Raw genomic sequence first — 21,075 nt, forward strand, 5'->3', positions numbered from 1 at the left:
TCGATATAGAAAACCCTTAAAAAGATTTATTTCCCATGATTTCTGGTTTCCTGTATCAAAATTAGTAATATATTACATATTTCATATATGCTAATTACGTAATTATGCTAATTAGGCTTATAAAAAAAAGTTGTCCGAGGTTGCCCAGGTGGCAACCAAGCTAAATTTACTCCAATACCCTTCTAAAACACGAATCAACAAAAAAACCTTGTACTTAAAAACTTTTCCAGGTCTAATAAGTTTCTACTCGACTAATGGATTTTTACTCATTCCAGTGTTCCCTCCACAGAACTCTGTGGTTCCCTCTGCCCCTTCATGTTAACGAAAAGACGCCCTCTCGGTTCCGCTAGCGCTAGTCTGACTGGCTGCTGCATGCTGAGTGTAATATCCAGATGAAGATGGCCAATATGAGCAGCCAGACTGGGATACAAGTTACCGAATCTGGGTAAGAATCACCTTATTAATCTCTCAATGTTGCAGTTTTATGAACGGCTTCTTTATCCATTTATGTGCTCCACTTCTTTCAGGTTATTAAGAGTCATACTGACTGCATAATTAGTGCTAGGCCCTACTAGAAGTTTACAACGCAAGTTGCCGATTCGACAGCCTCCGAAAACGTGTAGTCCCATGCGTTTGTTTACATGTAACTTTATCCAGAGAAGTCTTCGCGTTCAGATATGACCCGACGAAGAAGCCGAGGCTAGGATTCGGGTATGCCATAAATTGGCGTAAATACTCAATTCTGAGTGATACACGCCATTAAAACCAAAACAACAACAACAATAGGCAAAATCGTGAAATAGGCCCCACTGCAATGCGCGTGCACCCGTGCGTTATGCAGCTGTCATTTGTATGACGCACCTCTTGACCCCCGGGAAATGTGCGTCATGGTCGCGTCAAGTACCACCAATTTGATGACGCGTGGTGCCGTCACGGGAGCAAAATGTCCGTCACAATACTGACCCATTATGTGCGTCATAGTCGGTCATTTAACCAGAGTGTGTCAAAAGGTTCGTTAATGGGACCGTCATGTAATTTTGCGAGGCTTCTTGCATGGTATCCCTCCGTAACAGAATAAAACAAACTCGCGATCGCGAGTCGGCCGAATTCACCGGCTCCTGGAAACGCGAAAATGACACAATTTTCAATCAGTTTTATTATAACATACTGATACTCACTTCATTCTCGTATGTCTTCTCTTTCTATCTGATGTCAGACTAAAGGTCTTTTCAGAAAGTTTGAGTACAAATTTGCTCCAAAACCACACTACCAAACACGATTTGTGATTAAAATCATCACATACAGCCCGCGGCATCGCGAAGCTCGCTATCCTTCAATCGCATTCACTGTAGTGTAGCATCGACCGTCGACCGTGGAACCTGCAGCAAAACCACGTGCGTGATGTCGACCATGTGGTACATGTATACATACAGTACACGCGTACATACGTATACAGAAGGCGAGGCATGGCAGAGGCCAGGCCCCAAAACACATACAAACGATTATAGAACTAACATTACTGAGAGTCTATTAAAACCTGCATTAACTTAAAATAGTAAATTCTATTTAAACACTAGCCATATAAACCATGTACCTAACTTGGGTTTAATAAGGTTCGTGTTTAAATAGGCAGGGGCTTCAATCAAGCTGTTTTCGATTCGGGGAAGGGGAGGCGGGAGGTTACGGAAAAAATTACTGTGGCCAGGCGGTACAGGTAGTTTCGCGAAACTAGATAGTTTGCCATAGCAACGTGTATATCAAAACACGCGTTTCTATGGGATGTCCATGAACTAGGGAACGGTTTAGAGAAATTCGAAGTCATTCGAGGTTGAAGTGGTTTTTTCCTACGCATTTTTTTTTTTTGTTGTTGTTGTTGTTGTTCATATCTAAAAAATTCGATTTCTTAATTTTTTTCAACTGGTATTTGGGAGTCTTGTAATATATTTAAAATGTTGATAGAAATTTCTGAATATATTCAGAAAGTACGCCTAGGCGCCTACTGTTTGGATAAACGGTAAACATGCAGTCTACGTTCGATACGAAGAAATCATTACGTCTTTCACGAGGAAAAACATACAAAACAAACAAAAAACACCTACGAACGAATGTTGATAGCCAAAACTTTGATAAGTAATAAGCAGTTATCATGAGCGTGAACTGAAATTAATTGTCATGATTTTGTTGTCTAACCAGGTGATGACTGCATCTCATTGAACCTACTCGTAGTGAATTTCTCTGGGCATACGAGACCTTTTAAGTATTTCTGGCTCAGTTGCATTTTTAATTGACTGATTAATCGATCTTTTTTTTTATTGTTCAGGGAACATAAGATATTCGATCAAGTACATTATATTCGACTGTTTGATGTTTCCTACTATGCGCCAAAAGAAAGGCTATAGAATCACGATATCTTTGCAATGATTCCTTTAATTCAACTAATGAGCTGGTTCTTCGATCGATTCCATGATATTTACACGCTGTTTATTCCAGTGCGCGCATTCTTCCGTCTGGCACGCACCTGGGTGTGGCACCTGCTTTTGTGGAAATTTCCACAAGGGGAGAGGGGTGGGGTGTCAAGTTTCTTCGAGCCGAAGAGACTGCATGTAAAACAATCTCTTCGCTCTAATTTATTGTCATTCGTGCTTTCCCCTTATTCTTTGCTGATATTGAACATTTAGATATAACTTTACGAAGGTTGGTAGCACGTGGTTCTATTTTGTTGTGAGGTGTATGTAATTTCTTTTTTTTTATCATTCTTGGAAAGGAAAAGAAGAGTAAAGGGGAAAGAAGAATAAGAGGGAAAGTAAAATGGAACGAACGGCACGTACGCTCAGCATTCACAGTAAGCCGTCTTTTTACACCAGCATAGTTATCATCATCACCATCAGACATCACTCAGACCATTTTAGCCTTTTCCTATCAACATTAAGAAAAATAAATAACAAATACAAAGTATCAACACCTCCCAACAACACAAATATTTAGAAAAGACAACACACGGCACACTACAGCGGCTGGTATCAAACTTCGTCGCTTCGATTCGAAAAAGTATTGCAGCAAAGCGGAGAAATCGCCGTTACGAAAATAGCAGTGCGAGACACTTGAAAGAATTACGTCAAATACTTCAAAGTATAAAGGGAACGGATAAAGTGATATAAAATGGAAGAAATCGTACCAAACGATGTGTGAGAAACGACAGTGGAGAACGGTAAGTTTAGTAGTAGGCTTAGGCCCTAGCAACAGTTTACAGCACCGAAAGCTACGCGAAAATAAGGTGAAAATAAATACACATTGGAAACTCGGTATTGCGACAAGATCCTTAGGATCAAGTCAATAAACGATACAAAACAAAGGAAATCAATTCATTTTGACCGGAAAACAGTTTGTTATAAGTATTCTGTTGTATGAGATCTCCTTTGATAGGCCGAGAAATACATCGAGCTTCCACGATACTCGGGAAAGACAGTTCGAACGCTTTTCACCTGCACATACTGCAGTGCACATCAATACACGAACAGAAACTCACCTCTTCCTTGCAGAAAAATGATGCAATAACGTTACAAAAAACACACACAACACTCTAAAAATCATTTCATACTTGGGAGGCAAGGGACAAGCGGATGAAGAAGAAGAGAAAAAGAAGCAGACATTGCACAACGGAACGCTTCTACCCCGATTCGAATCGAAACAGGGTACTGGAGTGTAGTGGCAGCTGGCTACAGTGTGCAGCAGCCAAGCTACTATACTAACGCTCCCCAGCCGCCCACAACATGGGGATACAGTACCACGGCGATCGAAGTAAACATCCAGGGTCCGTAGGCGACAGGGATTCACGCGGGCGAAGTTCCGTTCGGTGTACACAGTTCGCAGGCAGCGAATTGCGTGAGCGCACACAGAGCTCTGCAAGCATTCCAGTCTGGCACGTACTGCGAATAACATGTGCGTCAAGGGTCAGTCATTTTCACGAAGAGGTGCGTCACCATTTTGACTGGTTAATGCGTCAATGTCTCATAGAGGTGGGTCACTTTTTGTGACGGAGGGTACGTCTTGGTACCTAAAAGGTATGACGCACATTGGTACTTTGACGCACCTATCCCGGGGGTCAAGAGGTGCGTCATACAAATGACAGCTGCATTAGCAAGCAAGGTTACAAATGTAGGTTAGGGTTAGGGTTTAGGGTTAGGTAGGGTTGTATTTATGGTTAAATTGGCCATTAGATTAGTCAAGGGACATTAGGGAGTCCTTCCGAGAATAAAAAGTAGAAGACCAAAGAAAAAAACGGGAGAAAGAGAGGACGAAAGATGCTATGCTGTGGAAATCGGCCCCACCGCCGTATGCATCTCGCGTAAACGCCGTTTGATGGGGCCGCATTCACGAGTATTATACTGTGGAAGAAAGCCCCACCGCCGTGCTTATCTACCGATGAACGCCACACGGTGGGGCTGAATTCACGAGTATAAACGGGCGAGCCGCCGTAGTATTTGTATGTGGACACGCAGTGGTGGGGCCTATTTCACGAGTATGCCCAACAATATATGACACGCGCCTTAAAAATCGAAACAACAACAACAATAGGATAGGTCTAGAAGTCTAGTCTAGTCCATTCATCAGTGGTGCCAGTGGCAGTGGCCTTGGCCATTTGATTTGGATGAGCGGTGCAGTGAACGTTTGGGTCAGCATACCTCGCCCTTCACTAGTATTCATTTCATAGTTAGTAGACCATTTGTCTATCATTTTTTTTTTTTTTTCACTCAGACATGTAGTGTCACAAAATCAGATTAGAATAAAATCAGAGGACCAAAATGGCAGAGGATTTATCAAGATCAGACCTAGAATCTATCCATTATGGGAAGTGATGCGTGATGGAATTTTGAACTTTGATTTTGAAGGTTCATGTGTTGTCATGAAACACTAAAACAGTGATAATAGTTGCAGCAACATGTTAATGTAATTACACAAGTCTGCTATTAACTGTTAGACCTGTGTCGTGAATCTTTCTCAATGATGTCCTTCCTTTGTATGGTTTAAGTTAAAGAAAGACAAAGAGTAAAATGTACAACCTTTATGCATTGATCTTTATACTGAAGAGTGAAGACTTTCAAAACCTAAATCGTCTGTTGAGAATGATAAGGGCGTTAAGTTGCCACAAAACCCATAGTGTTCAAGACCACTTAACGCCCTTCTCATTCTCAACAGACGAAATGTAGTAACAATAACTTATTAAGGGGAAATATTAATACTAGAATTAGTACAACTTGTATAATTATCATTCCAAAACATGATTTAGATATATGTTTTAAGTGTACATGCCTTTTGCAGAGTTATGAAGTTATGACATTCACTTTCCAGTAATGTGGCTGCCACCAATATCACTACTCGGTGAAGACATGTGAAAATTTCAAATTTCATTCAGATTTAATTTGAGATTCTGAAGAAAAAAAAAACTTCTACTTTTCACTCAGCTCATGTTTTTCTAATTATCAAAGTAAAAATTGAATGTTGGATGAAATCACACTTTTAATGTCTATAAGATGATTTGTATATATGTGCTTGTGTCATTCCAGTGCAGAAAGGCCTTTACCAGCTGACCCCTTTGATGATCATGATGGCTGTGCTTTCACTCATCATTTGCCGAGTATGTGTTTGTTGAATTGAACTTAATCTAAATGAGAGGAATTGGATGGATTTCATTTCCATCAAACAGTTAAATAGTGAGAAATTGAATTATTTAAAGGATATCTGATTTTATTTATTTATTTATTTATATGTTTTGTTTTTTTTTCACAGGGTGGCTCCATCAGTGGGTTAAACACTGTTGTTCTTGGAGGCCCTGCATGAACACATACATACAAATAGACACATGATAATTATACAATACCAACATCAAAATCAAGTTTGCAGTATCAAATCTGTATATATCTTAACATACTATACACTATTATATTAAACTCAAAATTTAACAAATATTATGTAACGCATTACATCCTCATATTCTTGAATTTCTCCTACCTAAAAAAAAAAAAAAAAAAAAAAAAAAAAACAGGAGAAAATAACAGAACTATACTTGGGCACAGTGGAGTGCCCTCCAAAATTGGGCTGAGAACGAATGTTTAGATGGGGCATGCCTTAAGTTTATTGGTAGACTGTTCCATTTGAGTGCTCCAGTGTATAAAAAAGACTGTTTCCCAGCATCAGTTCGAGCTCTAGTTACTATTAGCCCGTCAGAGACTGCTGATCTAGTCGGGTAGTTGTGCGTATTACAAACTTTCTGAAACAAGAGTGACAGGTACTCTGGAGCATCCCCATTGGCCAAATGAAATGATACATCAAAGTTGTTGTTGTTTTTTCTTCAACTGGTTAATGATTGAAATGCCTAGAAGTTTTCTTTATAGTTTTGACTTGTGGCAATGCAACAATACTGCACAAACTTGCTGGCTATCAGGCACAGTCATATAATGCTGACAATGATACTGGTATATAATTGGAGTGGTATTTCCATTACCAGCTTATGTGCAGTAGGTCCTACAGTACCTTCCACTTTCAGAGATGTTCTTAAGCGAAACTTACAAGTGGTCTATGAAGGCTAAGGCTCCTACTTTTAATTTGAAGAAAATGGGAAAATAATGACAGATTAGTTGATAAAATTTTGAAACAATCCAGTATTTAGGAGAAACTTCAGTTAGATATTTTTTTTAAAATATCATATTTTTTCGTTTCTTTGTTTCTCTTTTCCGTTGCTTCTCATGTCACATCCCTTTTAATACTCTGTCTTGCTTCTTTCAGGTAGACAAGATGTTCCTAGGAATTGGAAGGATATCACTGGAGACTTCAATGAGGCATCATCATACCTCAAGCTTGGGGAGCTTCTCCATGACTCCATGTAGGTTTTGTTCTACATACTTTAATCTTTCAGATGTTTGTTTGTTTGTTTGTTTTTCAACTCAGAGTAGTGCTGTGTTTTAAATAGAAGCTCTCTCTTGCAAACCCTTTCGACATCCATCAAGTTTTATTTTTAATATGTTCATTATTTAAGGAAGAGAATATGCCTTCATGTTTATGTCTCGCCTATGTTGCCTTCACATTTGATAAATGCTCACTTTTGCATTAAAGGACAAGTTCACCTTCATTAACATAAGGATTGAGAGAATGCAGCAATATTAGTAGAACACATCAGTGAAAGTTTGAGGAAAATTGGACAATCGATGCAAAAGTTATGAATTTTTAAAACTTTTGTGTTGGAACCGCTGGATGAGGAGAATACTAAGGCTCGTGATGTCACATGAGTACAACAGTAAAGAAAATGTAAAGAAAATTCAACATATTTTCACTTTTTTCCCATAATAAAAGAGCACTTGACTTGCCTCTTTCTAAAGGTAATGGGAATAATATTACCCATAACATATGTCAGTAACGAGTCAAGGGAATGTGTACTTTTTTCAAAAGATGAAATTTTGTGAAATTCTCTTTATATTTTCCTTATACAGTATTGTTGTATGCATGTGACATCATACACTGCAGTAATCTTCTCATCCAGCGGTGAATGCACAAAAACTTAAAAAATTCATAACTTTTGAACGGATTGTCCGATTCTCCTCAAACTTTCAATGATGTGTCCTACTAATATTGCTACATTCTCTCAATCCTTATGTTAATGAAGGTGAACTTGTCCTTTAATATTTGACAGAAAGGATAAAAAGATGACTTATAAAAGCAGAAATACATCATTGTAATGTGAGTCAAGTCAAAACCTGTCATTTTAAAGACTTACTGATGTGAATAATGAGAGAGTGGGCCTGTAAGTACTGGCATGCCTTTCATGAGTGAATGTGGGCTTTTAAGTACTGGTATCTGAAAAGGAAAGGCAAACGCAGTTTTTTGTCATCAAATTTGGCTTTTGGAAATGACAAATGTTCTGAAAAGTGTTTTGAATATGTGCACAGTATGGAGAAAGAAAAATTAAGACAGGATGCAAGAGAATTACAATGCAAGGAAGAAGGAAGAAGAGCTGGCAGTTTGGTCAGACCAGAGAGAAAATTAAAAATGGCAGATGAGTTACGTTTTAAACTGGTGCCATTTTTTATGGTTGTTTGCTATCAAAGCTTTGGTCTCTTTGAGGCCATGTCGGCCATCGAGATGATGGATCCGAAGATGGATGCAGGTATGATGTGCAACCAGGCCGGGCGTAAGGTTCTCAACCTGCAGCAGTCTGTGGAGGCTGGGAGAACGAAGGTCGGTGACCTCACCAACGGCGAACTCATCGGAATAATGGACACAACATTTGCATGCATGGTAAGAGTGATTTCTTACGTCCCCTCCATTGAAACATGCACACTCACAAATAAACTAAGTGGGCATAGTATGCATAGTTTATCATAGATGGGTGGATCTCCTGTGAGATTGTGTTGCAAAGGTCAAGATTTCTGATTTTTATGCCTCCGCCACGAAGTGGTGCCAGAGGCATTATGTTTTTGGGTTGTCCGTCCGTCCTTCCGTCCATCCTTTCGTCCGTCCGTAATGAATTTTGTGGACAACGTAACTAAAAAACCTTTTGAGGTATCCTAATGAAACTTGGCATGTATGTGTATTAGGGGGTGAAGTTGTGCCTATCAACTTTTGGGTGCACATGCTCAAGGTCAAAGGTCAAAAGGTCAAGGTCAAATACGTAAAAATTTCACTATTTCCACCATATCTATGCAATGCCTAAAGATATTTTCTTGAAACTTAGTGTATACATGTGCTACCCAATTAAGATTCTCTGGTGAAAGTTTGGGGTCATGAGGTCAAAGGTCAAATGGTCAAGTAAAAATATCAAAACTTCAATTTTTTCTCCATACCTTGGAAATTGTTCAAGGTATCTTCATGGAACATAGTAAGTATATATACATGTACTGACTGGCAGTGATTATCTAGAGAATTTAGGGTTCATGGGGTCAAAGGTCAAGGGCAACACTTGAAAATTTTACTATTTCCCTCATATTTATGCAATGCCAGCAGGATCTTTTTTTTTTCTTTTCTTTTTTTTTTACACTTGGTATATGCATGTATAACCTAATAGAGATTCTCTAGAAACTTTTTTTTGTTGCCTCAAAGGTCAAAAGGTCAAAGATAAAGGGAAAGTGCTGGACTCACTTTTTCCTCCATATCTCGGAAATGGCTCAAGTTATCTTGAAACTTACTACATATTTATGCATGTTCTGCCGACAGTGATTCTAGAATTTTAGGGTCAAAGGCCAGATGAAAATGGTAACAATGTACTTTTCAATACAGAAATTGCACTTTTTCTCCATACCTTGAAAATTACTCAATGCATAAACTTATGAATGGGTGAAAGTCAAGTTAAAGTCCTTTGATCCCCAAATACATGCTCTCCTATTCATCCAATTAAACCTAGGTCAAGGAAGGTGAACATTCAACATATTTGTGACAAACTTGTCATTTTAATATTTTGCCAATTTTGTGAAAATGTAATCACACATTGTCCACATGTACTATAGACCTATTAGGAGAATCATGCATTATGGCGGAGGCATACCAGTCGCCTTAGAGACATTTCTTGTTCCATCTAAAACATTTATAAACCTCAACAGCAGGTACGACTAATTGAATGTAGAAGATCATGTTTGAAAAGGAGGAGAAAGGAAATGACAATGTAATACAAAATTTCACTGGCTCATGCTTCATCACTTGAGTTTATTTCTGATGAGTTTGAAATTATGAATAACAATCTCTACAGCTCCAGTGGAATACAGGACAAACTAAAGCCATTCTTAGAAGGGGGATAAATTAATAGACACTGCATATAAGCCAAGACCTTGACCCTTATTCTGTGTACCTGTAGTGTTATTGTTTTGTGTACTGAGAAACTGATACCTTTTTGAAATCTTCTGTTTGCTCTGCTTTGATGTTCCATTTGCTTTACTGATGACCATGATTACCATAAGTAAGAAGTAAATTATTTGCCAGACATTAAGGAATTTTCCTCTGAAGCACTCTTCTATGTGAGCACATTGAAGAGGAGCAACAAGATTGCAAAGTACATCTCGCTTCCAACTAAAAAGATTGACAAAAATATAGAAAACAGACAGGTGAGTAGGGAGGCAGTGGGGCAATGTTTCTGTGCTTCTGTTTGTGTGTTATTAATTTCTGTTGGGTAAACACCTTGACTGCTGAGAAGGGAGGTTTGTGGTAACACCATGTGGTGTTGCTGCAAACCTCTCTTCCTCATTTATATCACCATGCAAACTTTCAAACAACACCTTGGCTGTTATTCAAATTCATGAAATTCTTCCGTCGAGCTGTTTTCATTGCAACTGATTGACAAATTGCCCTACATCGACGTAAATAAGCACAATCAATTCAGTGCTTATTTACGTTGATGTAGGACGCTTTGTCAATCAGTTGCAACCTTGGCTGTTGTTCCCCAGGCAACATGGTTGGAGGGACACTCGCTGGCGCAGACCGTGTTCACCAACCTCTACACCCACAACCCTGAGCTGATCGATGACAGGTGTCTGAGGGCCTTTTCCCTGGTCACCTTGAAGCTTGTTGAGTGCATCAAGGACAAGGTCATGAGGGCAGGAGTCTTTGAAGAGGTCAGTCACTTGGGCAAATTTGAAGTCAATTGATTTGATTCATTTCGATTGATTTGAAGGAAGAAAAAAAAAACACCACAGAATCAGGGGAGTTGATGAACATATAACTGCTGTAAGGTGAGCACTGGAGAAAAGTGAGACAAACTAGAGTGAGCAGATTTCTCTGTGTTCTGCTCACCTGATGGGTGTAACTGAAACTCACTTTTGGGTTAGCAAAGTGACTGTGTACTTGTCTGCTATTCAAAGAGTGTTGATCCTGTGCCCTGATTCCCATTTTGGCAAGGGGAAGAAATTTCTGTTTTTTTTCTTCATTTTTTTTTTTTTTTTTGATTTTGTAATGCCCCTAACTGTTACAGAAATCTTAAAAGAGCAAGTGGTTGTCACCAATTGTTTGCATTGATTTAGAATTATGCTTATCAGCTGTTTGCATTGATTAATATTATGCTTATCAGCTGTTTGGAGTGACACAGAAAATGGTAAACAGTCTCATCAGTGTGAGTGTATCATTTCTGTACACTTGGCATGCCTTGCCAAAGGTGTTGATGTTTTGCTTATTACTTGGTCATAAAAACCTGTTTAACATCTTTGCAGGAGGACTTCCAGTCAATGACATACGGCTTCAAGCTCGCCCACAATGTGACAGAGCTGAGAGTGGTGGGAATGCTGAAAGAAGTCGAGGAGGAGTACAACAGGAAAGTTCGAGTAAGAATTGGCCTACTGTTGCCCGTATAGAAATTCAGAATGTCACATGCTACTGCAGGGGAGATAACTGCATGATATTTATATTGCTTGGTCTTGGGGGGAACAACATAATATGCATAGCCTGAGCTGGGGCTGTACTGCACAAGTTGAAGATGTGTGTAGATTCATAACCACTATAAACCTTTTTGTATGCTCACCCTGTGAGAAAGAGTAACAACTAGATGATGGTATACAAGAGTGCAATGATGTCACAACATATCAAAGTATCAAATTTGCCAAGTCTCCTTGGTTTTGCAGGAGGCTCAGTAAAACAGATATATCAAGTATTTGGTCATGTCTTGACAATGAGAACGCCCCCTGATTTGGGTTATTACCATTGTGTACTGAGAGGAATGTAGCAAATAAGAATTTCCTTGATATCTGTTTGGAACTAGAGATGTTGGCAGCCTTGAAGTATACTTCATTTACATTGTAGACAAAGACTAAAAGCCCCTACATTGTGTATCAGTAATACTGCAAAGGCTTGTAAATGTACCTACATTCACAGACGTCTGTGACTTTTCTGTCACCCATTGCACACTGGAAGGAGGAGTGCTTCAGAAGCAGTTCCAATTTCCATGTATGAATGGGTCATGAGCTCACGAGACAGTTAGGCCTCTTAAGTTTAGGCTGCTCTCGGATGGTCCATTTCAGGGCTGCTGTAGAATTGCCTCTGCAGCAGTTTTAAATGGTTGCCTTTTTTTTTTCTTCTAGCAGTGGTCTGAATCCTGGTGTCTTAAAGTAAAAACTGACAGAAATACTCTTATACAGTGGACTCCTGTTATAACAAAGTCCTTGGGACCGGCAGTTTTGTTTTATAATATCGAAATTTTGTTATAACCAAGCAAATCAACAATTAGAATACATAGAGCCGCTAATGCTGTGCGGCCTGAATTTCTATTATGTTGTAACCAGAATTTCGTTATAACCATATTTGTTGTAACGGGAGTGCACTATAAATAAATACCTGGTAATGTTTGCTGTCAAATGATCACAAATCTTCTTATTTCATAGAGTACGAGGGCAAGGCAGGGTGAAGACAGAGATACTGCCACAGAACTGGAGGTTAGTCTTGATTCTATTGCTTTTGATTTTGATCTGTTCTATCCGCTTATCATGAATGCTGTGTGTTCTTACACAGACTGTCGGTTGGTGCACCTTATTCCACTGTAAATTGAGAGGAATGGTAAATTGGAAGAATTTTGTTCTTTTGTTTTGAATTTGATAACTGTATCTGAGGTTGCTCCCTTCAAAATGTGTGTTTTCTATAACTTGATTCATACTATAAAAACAATAATGTCTATCAAAAATAGGAAGGAGAAAGGTTTTTTTCCATTCATATTCGTATTATTGAAATCTATCCTGTATAACAAATTGTGAAATATGTAAGCATTAAAAAAAAATTTAAAAAATCATAATCTTTTATTCATAAGAGTATGCCCTATCTTTGCGGAAAAGAGAAAATAAAAAAGGAGGGGACACACTTTAAAATGGACATGACCAAATGCTATGTATCAGTATCTTTGACAATGAACAGTGCAAGAATGAGTCATAATCATATTAAACATTTTGTCTTTGCAGCATGAACAATGTGTAGCTGTCGTCTCCAGAATCAAGTTTTGCAGGATGTTTTACTCTGCACTGTTGGCATTCAACAAGAGAGAGGTAAGACCTTTCGTAAAATATCTTCACGTGGACTTTGCTGTTGTCACCTGTATGATAATAAGATAGAAGGTAAAAAAGCATTTTCAGTTTGAAAGGTTGCACTGTCGTAAATGATGTAGCTTGATAAATGATGTAATGAATAGGTATGCTTGATGATTATGCAGTAAACAAACATGTTGGTGATCATTCAAAGTGTTATTTAAGGGGAAATGTCCTTCAACGGTTGTTTTAATATGATGCCCAGGGACAATTTGTGTTCCCTGAAATCAGTAAATGTTGCATCTACTACATCAAGAATTGCACAGCTACAATACAGTGTATGCACTTGCTGGTTGTATGTGTTTGGTGAAAATTAATGCTATGAATGAATGACAACACCAAAGGAATCCTCTGTGCATGCTCTGATTTTCTACATCCTTGCAACATCCCAGGTCAAACAGAGCATTGAGGAGGCTAGGAAGCTCTTACTCTTGGCCCAGGACCTCCTGCCTGTCATAGAGAAGACTGTGGAGCTGGGAAATCCCCTGGAAACAGAGTTAGAAACCAGTGAGAAGCTGCCAGCCACACCAGGTCTGCTCCAAGCGTGTGATGATGATGATGGTGATGATGGTGATGATGATGATGATGATGATGATGATGATGATGATGATGATGATGATGATGATGATGATGGTGGTGATGGTGATGGTGATGATGATGATGGTGATGATGGTGACGGTGGTGACGATGGCGACGATGGTGGTGATGATGATGATGATGATTGATGATGATGATAATGGTGATGATGGTGCTGTTGATGAGGGTTATGATGATAATGGTTATGATGATGATGATAATGGCAATTGTGTTGATTGTGATATTGATAATAATTATGATAGTGATAATGATAATGATGATTGTAAGGATTATGGTGATAGTGATGATGGTACTGGTGATGCTGATGAGGATGGTGATAGTGATGGTGGTGGTGATGATGATGGTAGGATGAGGGTTATGAAGGTAACAGTAATGGTATTAATTATGATTATGATAATGATAATGATGGTTATGAGGATTATGGTGACAGTGATAGTGATGATGATGGTGATGATGAGGGTTATAATGATAACGGTAATGGTATTGATAATGATATTGATAATGATTATGATAATGATGGTTATGAGGATTATGGTGACAGTGATAGTGATGATGATGCTGATGAAGCTGATGATGGGGATGATAACGATGGATTGATGGTGATATTGATGGTGATGGTTATGAGGATGATGTGGATAATGATGATGATGGTGATGAAATAGTGATAACATGATAAAAGAAAAAACTAGTACCAGTAGTGATGATGAAGAATTATATCACCAAAGTTGTAACTGTAGAGAAAGTAAAAAGTGGGTTGGAATTATGATTTCTGATGATGAATCAAATAATAATGCTGAAAACATGATGATGATTAACATTGACTGATGCTCTTTCAGTGCACAAATGACATGAAAAAGAATGGAAACTGAAAATTTGAAGATATAATATGTCAAACTGAAAATGTATTAAAGAGACAGCATCACTCAAAATTCTTGTGGAGGTACTAATCAAGACTCAAAACCTGAAGGCACCCAGAGGTACTCTGTGTAAAGCCGGCATCCATTGGAGATGAGTCTAAGCTCTTTGTGAGCTCTTTGTCACCATTTCCTGGTAATTATCTTATAAATTAGGAGGAATCTGGAGCTGCCCAACATCCTCTGTAAATTTCAGTTATTTTTTGTGATGATAATTACAGGTAACATGCCTCTGTTTCACTCTTGTGTGTGCGTTCAACGCCTTTGAACTTACTGGACAACACCCTGTGGTTATTCTTTCCTCCCTTTCTTCAGACTACCCAAATATGATGGGCTTTGAGCCACTGGTCAACCAGCGTCTGCTACCTCCGACCTTCCCTCGCTATGCCAAGATCATCAGCCGGCAAGATGCAATAACCTACTTTGAAGGGCTAGTTTCTAGACTAAGGACAGTCTGCGAGGTCACCAGCGTGACCTCCTTTCATTCCATTGTGGTAAGACTGAATATTGGTACTCCAAGCCAATGGTAAATCTATAGAGGGACATATCTGAGTTTCATTAAATTCCTGTAGAATTTGATAGTGGTATCCCTCTGATAATTTTGCTTTGTGTCAGTGTGGTAACTCTGTGAAGGTCTTGTAGGTGTAAAGAAGAAAGCAGAAGATTGATATTGGTACCAACGTTTGTCAGCCACATTGATATATTTCACAATGACATATTCTGCAACTGCACAGCCAGCCAGAAGTGAACAAAGGCATCTATACCCATGAAAATATATTCTGAGGGCTGCATTATCCCTCTTTATCGCATTCTGTTTCTCCCTCATGCATCAGGATTTCTTTGCTGAGTTCAGCAAGCACTGCCCCTGTGTTCTGTCCCGGTCCGTCCTGCAACAGACCTTTCTACCGTACAACAACAAAAAGGTGTTTGGGGTTGAGTTGGTGCAGGAGGCGCTGAGAGACGCCATGAGGGGCTTCGTCTGCCCCCCTGTGCTGGCCCAGCGCTCGCCCATCTACAACAATGCCCAGGCCAAGGAGCTTGCAGACTCCCTGCTTCTCCATGCTGTCAGGGTACGTAGGTCCGACACTGTCGGGATGCTTGAGGTTTGGTCATAACCTGTTGATGACGGGCTGATTTTGCTACAGCATGCATTTCCCATTGACTCTTGCCTGAGTATACGTTGTACTTGGAACTCGTCCTCAACAGGTTAAGTGTAGAACAAAGTGTTATCTTGGATGTGAAGTGCATCGAGAGTTCTGTCAGATCTGAAATGTACTATATGAATATGTATTATCAGTATAATTATCATAACTATAATGATGATAATGATGATTGTTATTGTTATCATTATCATCATCATCATCATCATCATCATCATCATCATCTTCATCTTCAAAAATTATTATTGTAATGGGTCTGCATGTCATTAGGGTAGGTTCGACACTGTTGGGATGCTTGAGGGTGGGTGTAGCTAGTCCCCCTCTGTAGATGATTATCTGTTGTTTCCCATTTGGGATATATCAACAAAATCATTGCAGAGATGCTGATTTCTGTATTATGTGATGGAGATATCCCAGTCTTCGCACATTTTAATATAAGAGTAGGTTTCTACACAGCATCCCATCTTGTCGTGTTAAATTGTTACCTGAAAGTGACCTTGTACTTGCCCCCACCCCTCCCCCTTTTCAGCCCATGTGTTCCTTGGTCCAGATCCATGGTCACAACCGGGCCAGGCAGAGGGACAAATTTGGACAACTCCTGGAGGAATTGGCTGCTCTTCAAGATCAGGTCAGATACTTCTTTCTCTCCCTTTTTTTTCTCTCTTTTTCTTTCTCTTTTTGGCCAGGTCACATCCCATTGATCTCAGTGAAATTATATCCTTATGGTGTAATAGTGGTAATATTTTCCCATCCCATTCATTTCTAAAACAGACTGTCTAGTGCTACCTCCACCATTCCTGTTTTGACTAAAACTTGCCACACCATTTCAGGTTGACTTGATTATGTATGTGAACTGCTGGACAGAGCTGATCATGACATGTTTTTTCTTGTTTTTTTTTTATTTTTTTTTTACAAATAAGAATTGAAAGACTTATTCACTTTTTTCTAGAAAATTAGCAGGTTTACTTGATAATCATTCTGTGTAGGTTGGAGAATATGGGCTGCCGTAAATACACTGTACTTGTATGATGCCAGCAGGGTTTAATTACAATTTACATGTACAATTCATATGGTATAATAATATTTGTGTGTGTATGTATGTGTGTATGTGTTTGTATGTTTGCACATGTGTACATGTATGTATATGTATGTATGTATCTGTGGTTATACATTTGTATGTAATTATGAATTTATGTTTGTGCATGTACAATTCTATGTGTGAGTATGTCTGTGTGAATATATATTTGTGGATTTGCATTTGAGTGTGCATATTTTATATTGTTTGCGTCCTTCATTCTTGAATTCTTATTCATATCTTTGAGCTTTGCTAACCTGTGTCCTGGTAATTTTCCCCGTTGAATGTCCCCTCTTCCGCTGGACCGATGCAGGCAGAGAAAGTGGACGCCAACCTGCACACCTTGATGTCCAAGGCAGAGATCAAGAAGACGTACGAGGCGTCCTTCAGCTGCTGGGTGATGTACCACACACTGCGCACCATGATCCAGTATGTCCTGTCAGGCTTTGAGCTGGAGCTTTACGCCATCCACGAATACCACTACATCTTTTGGTGAGACTGGCATCCTTAAAGGCATAATTTACCATTTGCAGATGAAACAAAAACCCAGCTACATTGTATAGAGTGCTTGTTTCTATGGCAGGTGTCTATGGGAAATGCATGTTATAGCAATATCAGTCCGTCCTCAACGGGTTAAGCAGATCCCAATTATCAGGTGAACACTGTAAAGCTGTTAATGGTAGTTCGAAGTAGTGAACTTTTGATTGATTTTGAATTCGAAGGAAAGTTTATTAACAACATATCATTGATAAGACAACTTAAGCCTTAGGGTGTTCATAAACATTGTCATAGCCTGCTATTGAAACCAGTCATGTCTCAGTAACCAAGTTTTATGCTTTTGTACTGTATCTTATTCATTGCTAGTGTTTAATGAAGTACAGTACAATCATTTTCTTTTTATTTGAGCCCTTTGTGAAATCTTACAAGCATTCTAAGCTAGCATATCATACTTTAATAGACTGACCTGATATTTCTCCAATTTTCTCCCTAGATTAGTCCTTGGAGTGAAATGGTGAATTGTTACCATGTTTTCCAGATATTACTGCAGAAAAATATTGTCAGCGAGTTTAAATTGCTACTGTGATTGTATTCCAGGTACCTCTCTGACTTCCTGTACGCCTGGTTCATCTCGACCCTCAGTCAGGCGGACAGCATGCTGGGGGACCATGAATCCCTGTACGCCGAGGCCCCGGGCAAAGGTCGCAGCAACAAAAAGAAGGGCAAGCGCAAGAGGTCGCGGCCGCTGGAGCGCGAGCTGGCCCTGAGCAAGGCGCTTCAGGCCCTGTGCTCAGGCTACTACAAGGTAAGTCTTCTCGGCCGTTCCCATGCAGGGTTTTTAAACCTCCATGAGTATGGGATTCATAATTGGAGTTACTGCTTTTAAATGGTCCTAACCAATGAACTGTTCATTTTGCATTTCTTCCAAGAGAATGTGTGCTTCCCTGTGACTTGTGGGCACTGCATGCACATGTAATAGTGGAAGACAGAAATTGACTGCAAGTCACATTGATTGTAATATTAAAGAGAACATTCAAAATACTACCAGCGCTTGTTTCTGTCCAGTATTGGTGCAAATTGTCCTCATTTTGCCTCCTTTTTCTTTCTACGTGTATTCCAAATATACATAATATGCTCCTGATTTATATAGCTAGCTATGGATATACAACTGTAATGTGATGATAACAAATAAAAACATTTTATTGTTGGCATTGTATATCATATATCCAATCCTAACTTCACGACTTCAGGTGTGACCCTCCCCCCCCCCCCAAAGGGGGAAAAAAATGCCTTGCCCCTACCCTTCATGGACCTAACATGTCATCTGTCATGTACCTGTGTCTCTTGTGTTGGTCTCCTTAGAAAAAAAAAAGTTAAATCAGATGGGTAAGTATAGTTGCATGCCATGAGAACAAAAGCTTGTCTCATGCTGCCAACCACAATGCCTGCAGTAACTGTCTCTGTCACTTTGACCATAAGCCCCACACTTCACACGTGTTTCCTCATTCTCACACCCTACCAAAATACAGGCAGTCGTTGGTTTCAGACTAGACGGCAAGATTCAGCAGCCCAACTCGGAGTTCGATAACGAGCGGGTGCGCTTTGAGCATCGCTTTGGGGCGTTCACTAACATCTTGACCCCACCCCTTGTGCAATATGACCAGTTCTGTGAGATCACCAACCCCAGGAAGGGGGACAATGTGCCCAGCCCGGTGGCCCTCTATGGCACCTCCTCGGAGCTCTTCGCCCACGCTGCCGAACTCTTTGACAAGGTTTCAAACCAGGGCCCTGAGGTAAGAACAACCTGGTTGTGACATACAGTACCAGTAGCCCTCCTTGGCAGGCTACATCAATACATCTATGACATTGAAGCTGTGAAGACCACATGTGGTATTTGAAACAAAGTTTTTTGCCATGCCTTGCTTCACAGGTGAAGCAGGACCAACAGTTATAATTGGCTGTGAATTTGAAAATGTAATGGTAAAATTAACAAAAAGCCAACTGCAACCAAATGCAGGTTGCTTTTGAGCCATTCAGAATATGGCACACATAGAAGGCTTGCTGTTGATTTTCATTAACAGCTGCAATCAAAATATTTCATGCAAGAAGACTTGCCATTTGTGCTCATGACACATGCCATTGGGCAACAGGAAATCAGTCCCCCCCCCCTCTCCCTTTCTCTTTGTTGCCACCTCACCACCCCTCTTTGATTTTGTTTTGTCCCTGTGTTACTGTTAGCTGTGTTAGATGGTCAGCTTCATACCTGAAATTACAAAATAGTAGTGATGAGAATGATGATGCTAATGATGACAATACAAATGCTGCTGCTGATGATAATGATGGCCAGGATGATGATGATAATGATAATAATAGTTATAACAGTGGTGATGAAGCTGATGCTGATAAGGAAGATAGTAATGATAAGATGTTAGTGATAATGATGATGGTGATGTTGATAATGATAATGATAGCAAGAGTGAATAGTGATGATAATGATAATGATGATGATGATTCGGATGATAGAGATATGATGATAATAAGTGACATTGCTATGGAACATTGCATCTCTCCTCTGCAGATTGTCAGTCTGATCAGGGTGGCCAAGACCAACACGGTTGTCCTTCGCCTCCTCGTCAGGGGCCACAAGCGGGACTCACAGGCCCCGCCCGAATTCGACTTTGGCACCCACCGGACTTTCCCCATCATCAAACTCGTCTGAAGAAGGGACTGCTCAGAGCTCCTCCGATACGCAGATGAATTGGGGGATATTACATAAACTACCTGAGGAGAAGATTGATACTGGGGTTGGTATTGCTTCAAGTCATCATCATCAAACGGCATTCTGGATGACCTGGTAAATCTGGAGAGATGTGGTCGATATGCTGCATTGAGAGACACTTTGGATTGGGGTATCACACTTCGCTTATATGGACCATTAAAGTGAATTGCATAGGAGCAGGAGAAAGACTCAAATGCCAGGACCATGAAGTGTTTCCTGACACAGAAGAGTGAACGTGGATAGTATGTGGCAAATGCAGTCAGGATATCCCAAGAGGCTTCTGCCCTGCAGCATGCAAACAATGCTATGTTGTCATACAATGAAACACGTGGGGGGCATTTCATGAAGGAACTTGTCGGATAAAATGTCCGACAAGTCAATTATATCTGACAAGTTCAGAGAAATCAGCCAATCAGACTAAAGAATTTCTCAAAACTTGTCGGATATAATTGACTTGTCAGATATTTTGTCCGACAAGTTCCTTCATGAAATGCCCCCCTGATTTCAGGTCACTCACTATGGCAGGCTTTTCAGTGCAGCTTTAAATGTGTTCCAGGTGTTGATCACTGTTGGACGATGCGAATGGAAAAAAAAAAATGGGAGTTCCGTCCAGTGATATGTGATTTTATTTGCATCATCTGACACATTAGAGTAATCAGCAAAGATTTTCATCTGTTTTACTGTGCTTTTCATTCTCAATTGCTGGCCAGGATTTACAAACTCCTGTGACCTAATGCTTTGGTGAGTGTAAGACTGCTCACACAATCACAGCAGGTGAGATATTTCCATATGTGTCAGTCTCGTCTGAAATGAATGACAAAACTTCAGACTACATGGTATAAATTCTGTTGGATTTTTAGCTCGCCTGAGCCAAAGGCTCAAGTGAGCTATTGCGATCGCCCTTCGTCCGGCGTGCGGCGTGCGTCGTGCGTCGTGTGTAAACTTTTTATATTTTCATCTTCTTCTTGAAAACCCCAAGACCGATTTTCATCAAACTTGGCAGGTAGCATCCCGA

General features: G+C 39.8%; 1 protein-coding gene across 1 annotated transcript; it reads left to right on the plus strand.

The window, feature by feature from the left end:
* The first annotated feature begins 398 nt into the window (after positions 1-398).
* Positions 399-20,355, plus strand: LOC140231114 (N-alpha-acetyltransferase 35, NatC auxiliary subunit-like). Its single transcript, XM_072311266.1, has 16 exons — positions 399-445; positions 5,565-5,635; positions 6,784-6,880; positions 8,100-8,289; positions 10,425-10,592; positions 11,184-11,294; positions 12,348-12,398; positions 12,915-12,998; positions 13,430-13,568; positions 14,864-15,042; positions 15,382-15,618; positions 16,238-16,336; positions 17,097-17,275; positions 17,879-18,086; positions 18,811-19,074; positions 19,860-20,355. The coding sequence occupies exons 1-16, from the start codon at positions 399-401 to the stop codon at positions 19,998-20,000; spliced, it is 2,265 nt and encodes a 754-aa protein (XP_072167367.1). The 3' UTR covers positions 20,001-20,355.
* The last annotated feature ends 720 nt before the right edge of the window (positions 20,356-21,075 follow it).

This window comes from Diadema setosum, chromosome 7 (genome assembly GCF_964275005.1).
Source record: "Diadema setosum chromosome 7, eeDiaSeto1, whole genome shotgun sequence".
NCBI lineage: Eukaryota > Metazoa > Echinodermata > Echinoidea > Diadematoida > Diadematidae > Diadema > Diadema setosum.

Excerpts from the sequence above, each read along its gene's own strand:
- LOC140231114 (XM_072311266.1), top strand. The coding sequence starts at position 399 with ATGGCCAATATGAGCAGCCAGACTGGGATACAAGTTACCGAATCTGG. Across the intron at positions 6,881-8,099 it reads GAGCTTCTCCATGACTCCAT|CTTTGGTCTCTTTGAGGCCA; the intron begins GTAGGTTTTGTT and ends TTGCTATCAAAG. Across the intron at positions 12,399-12,914 it reads ATACTGCCACAGAACTGGAG|CATGAACAATGTGTAGCTGT; the intron begins GTTAGTCTTGAT and ends TTGTCTTTGCAG.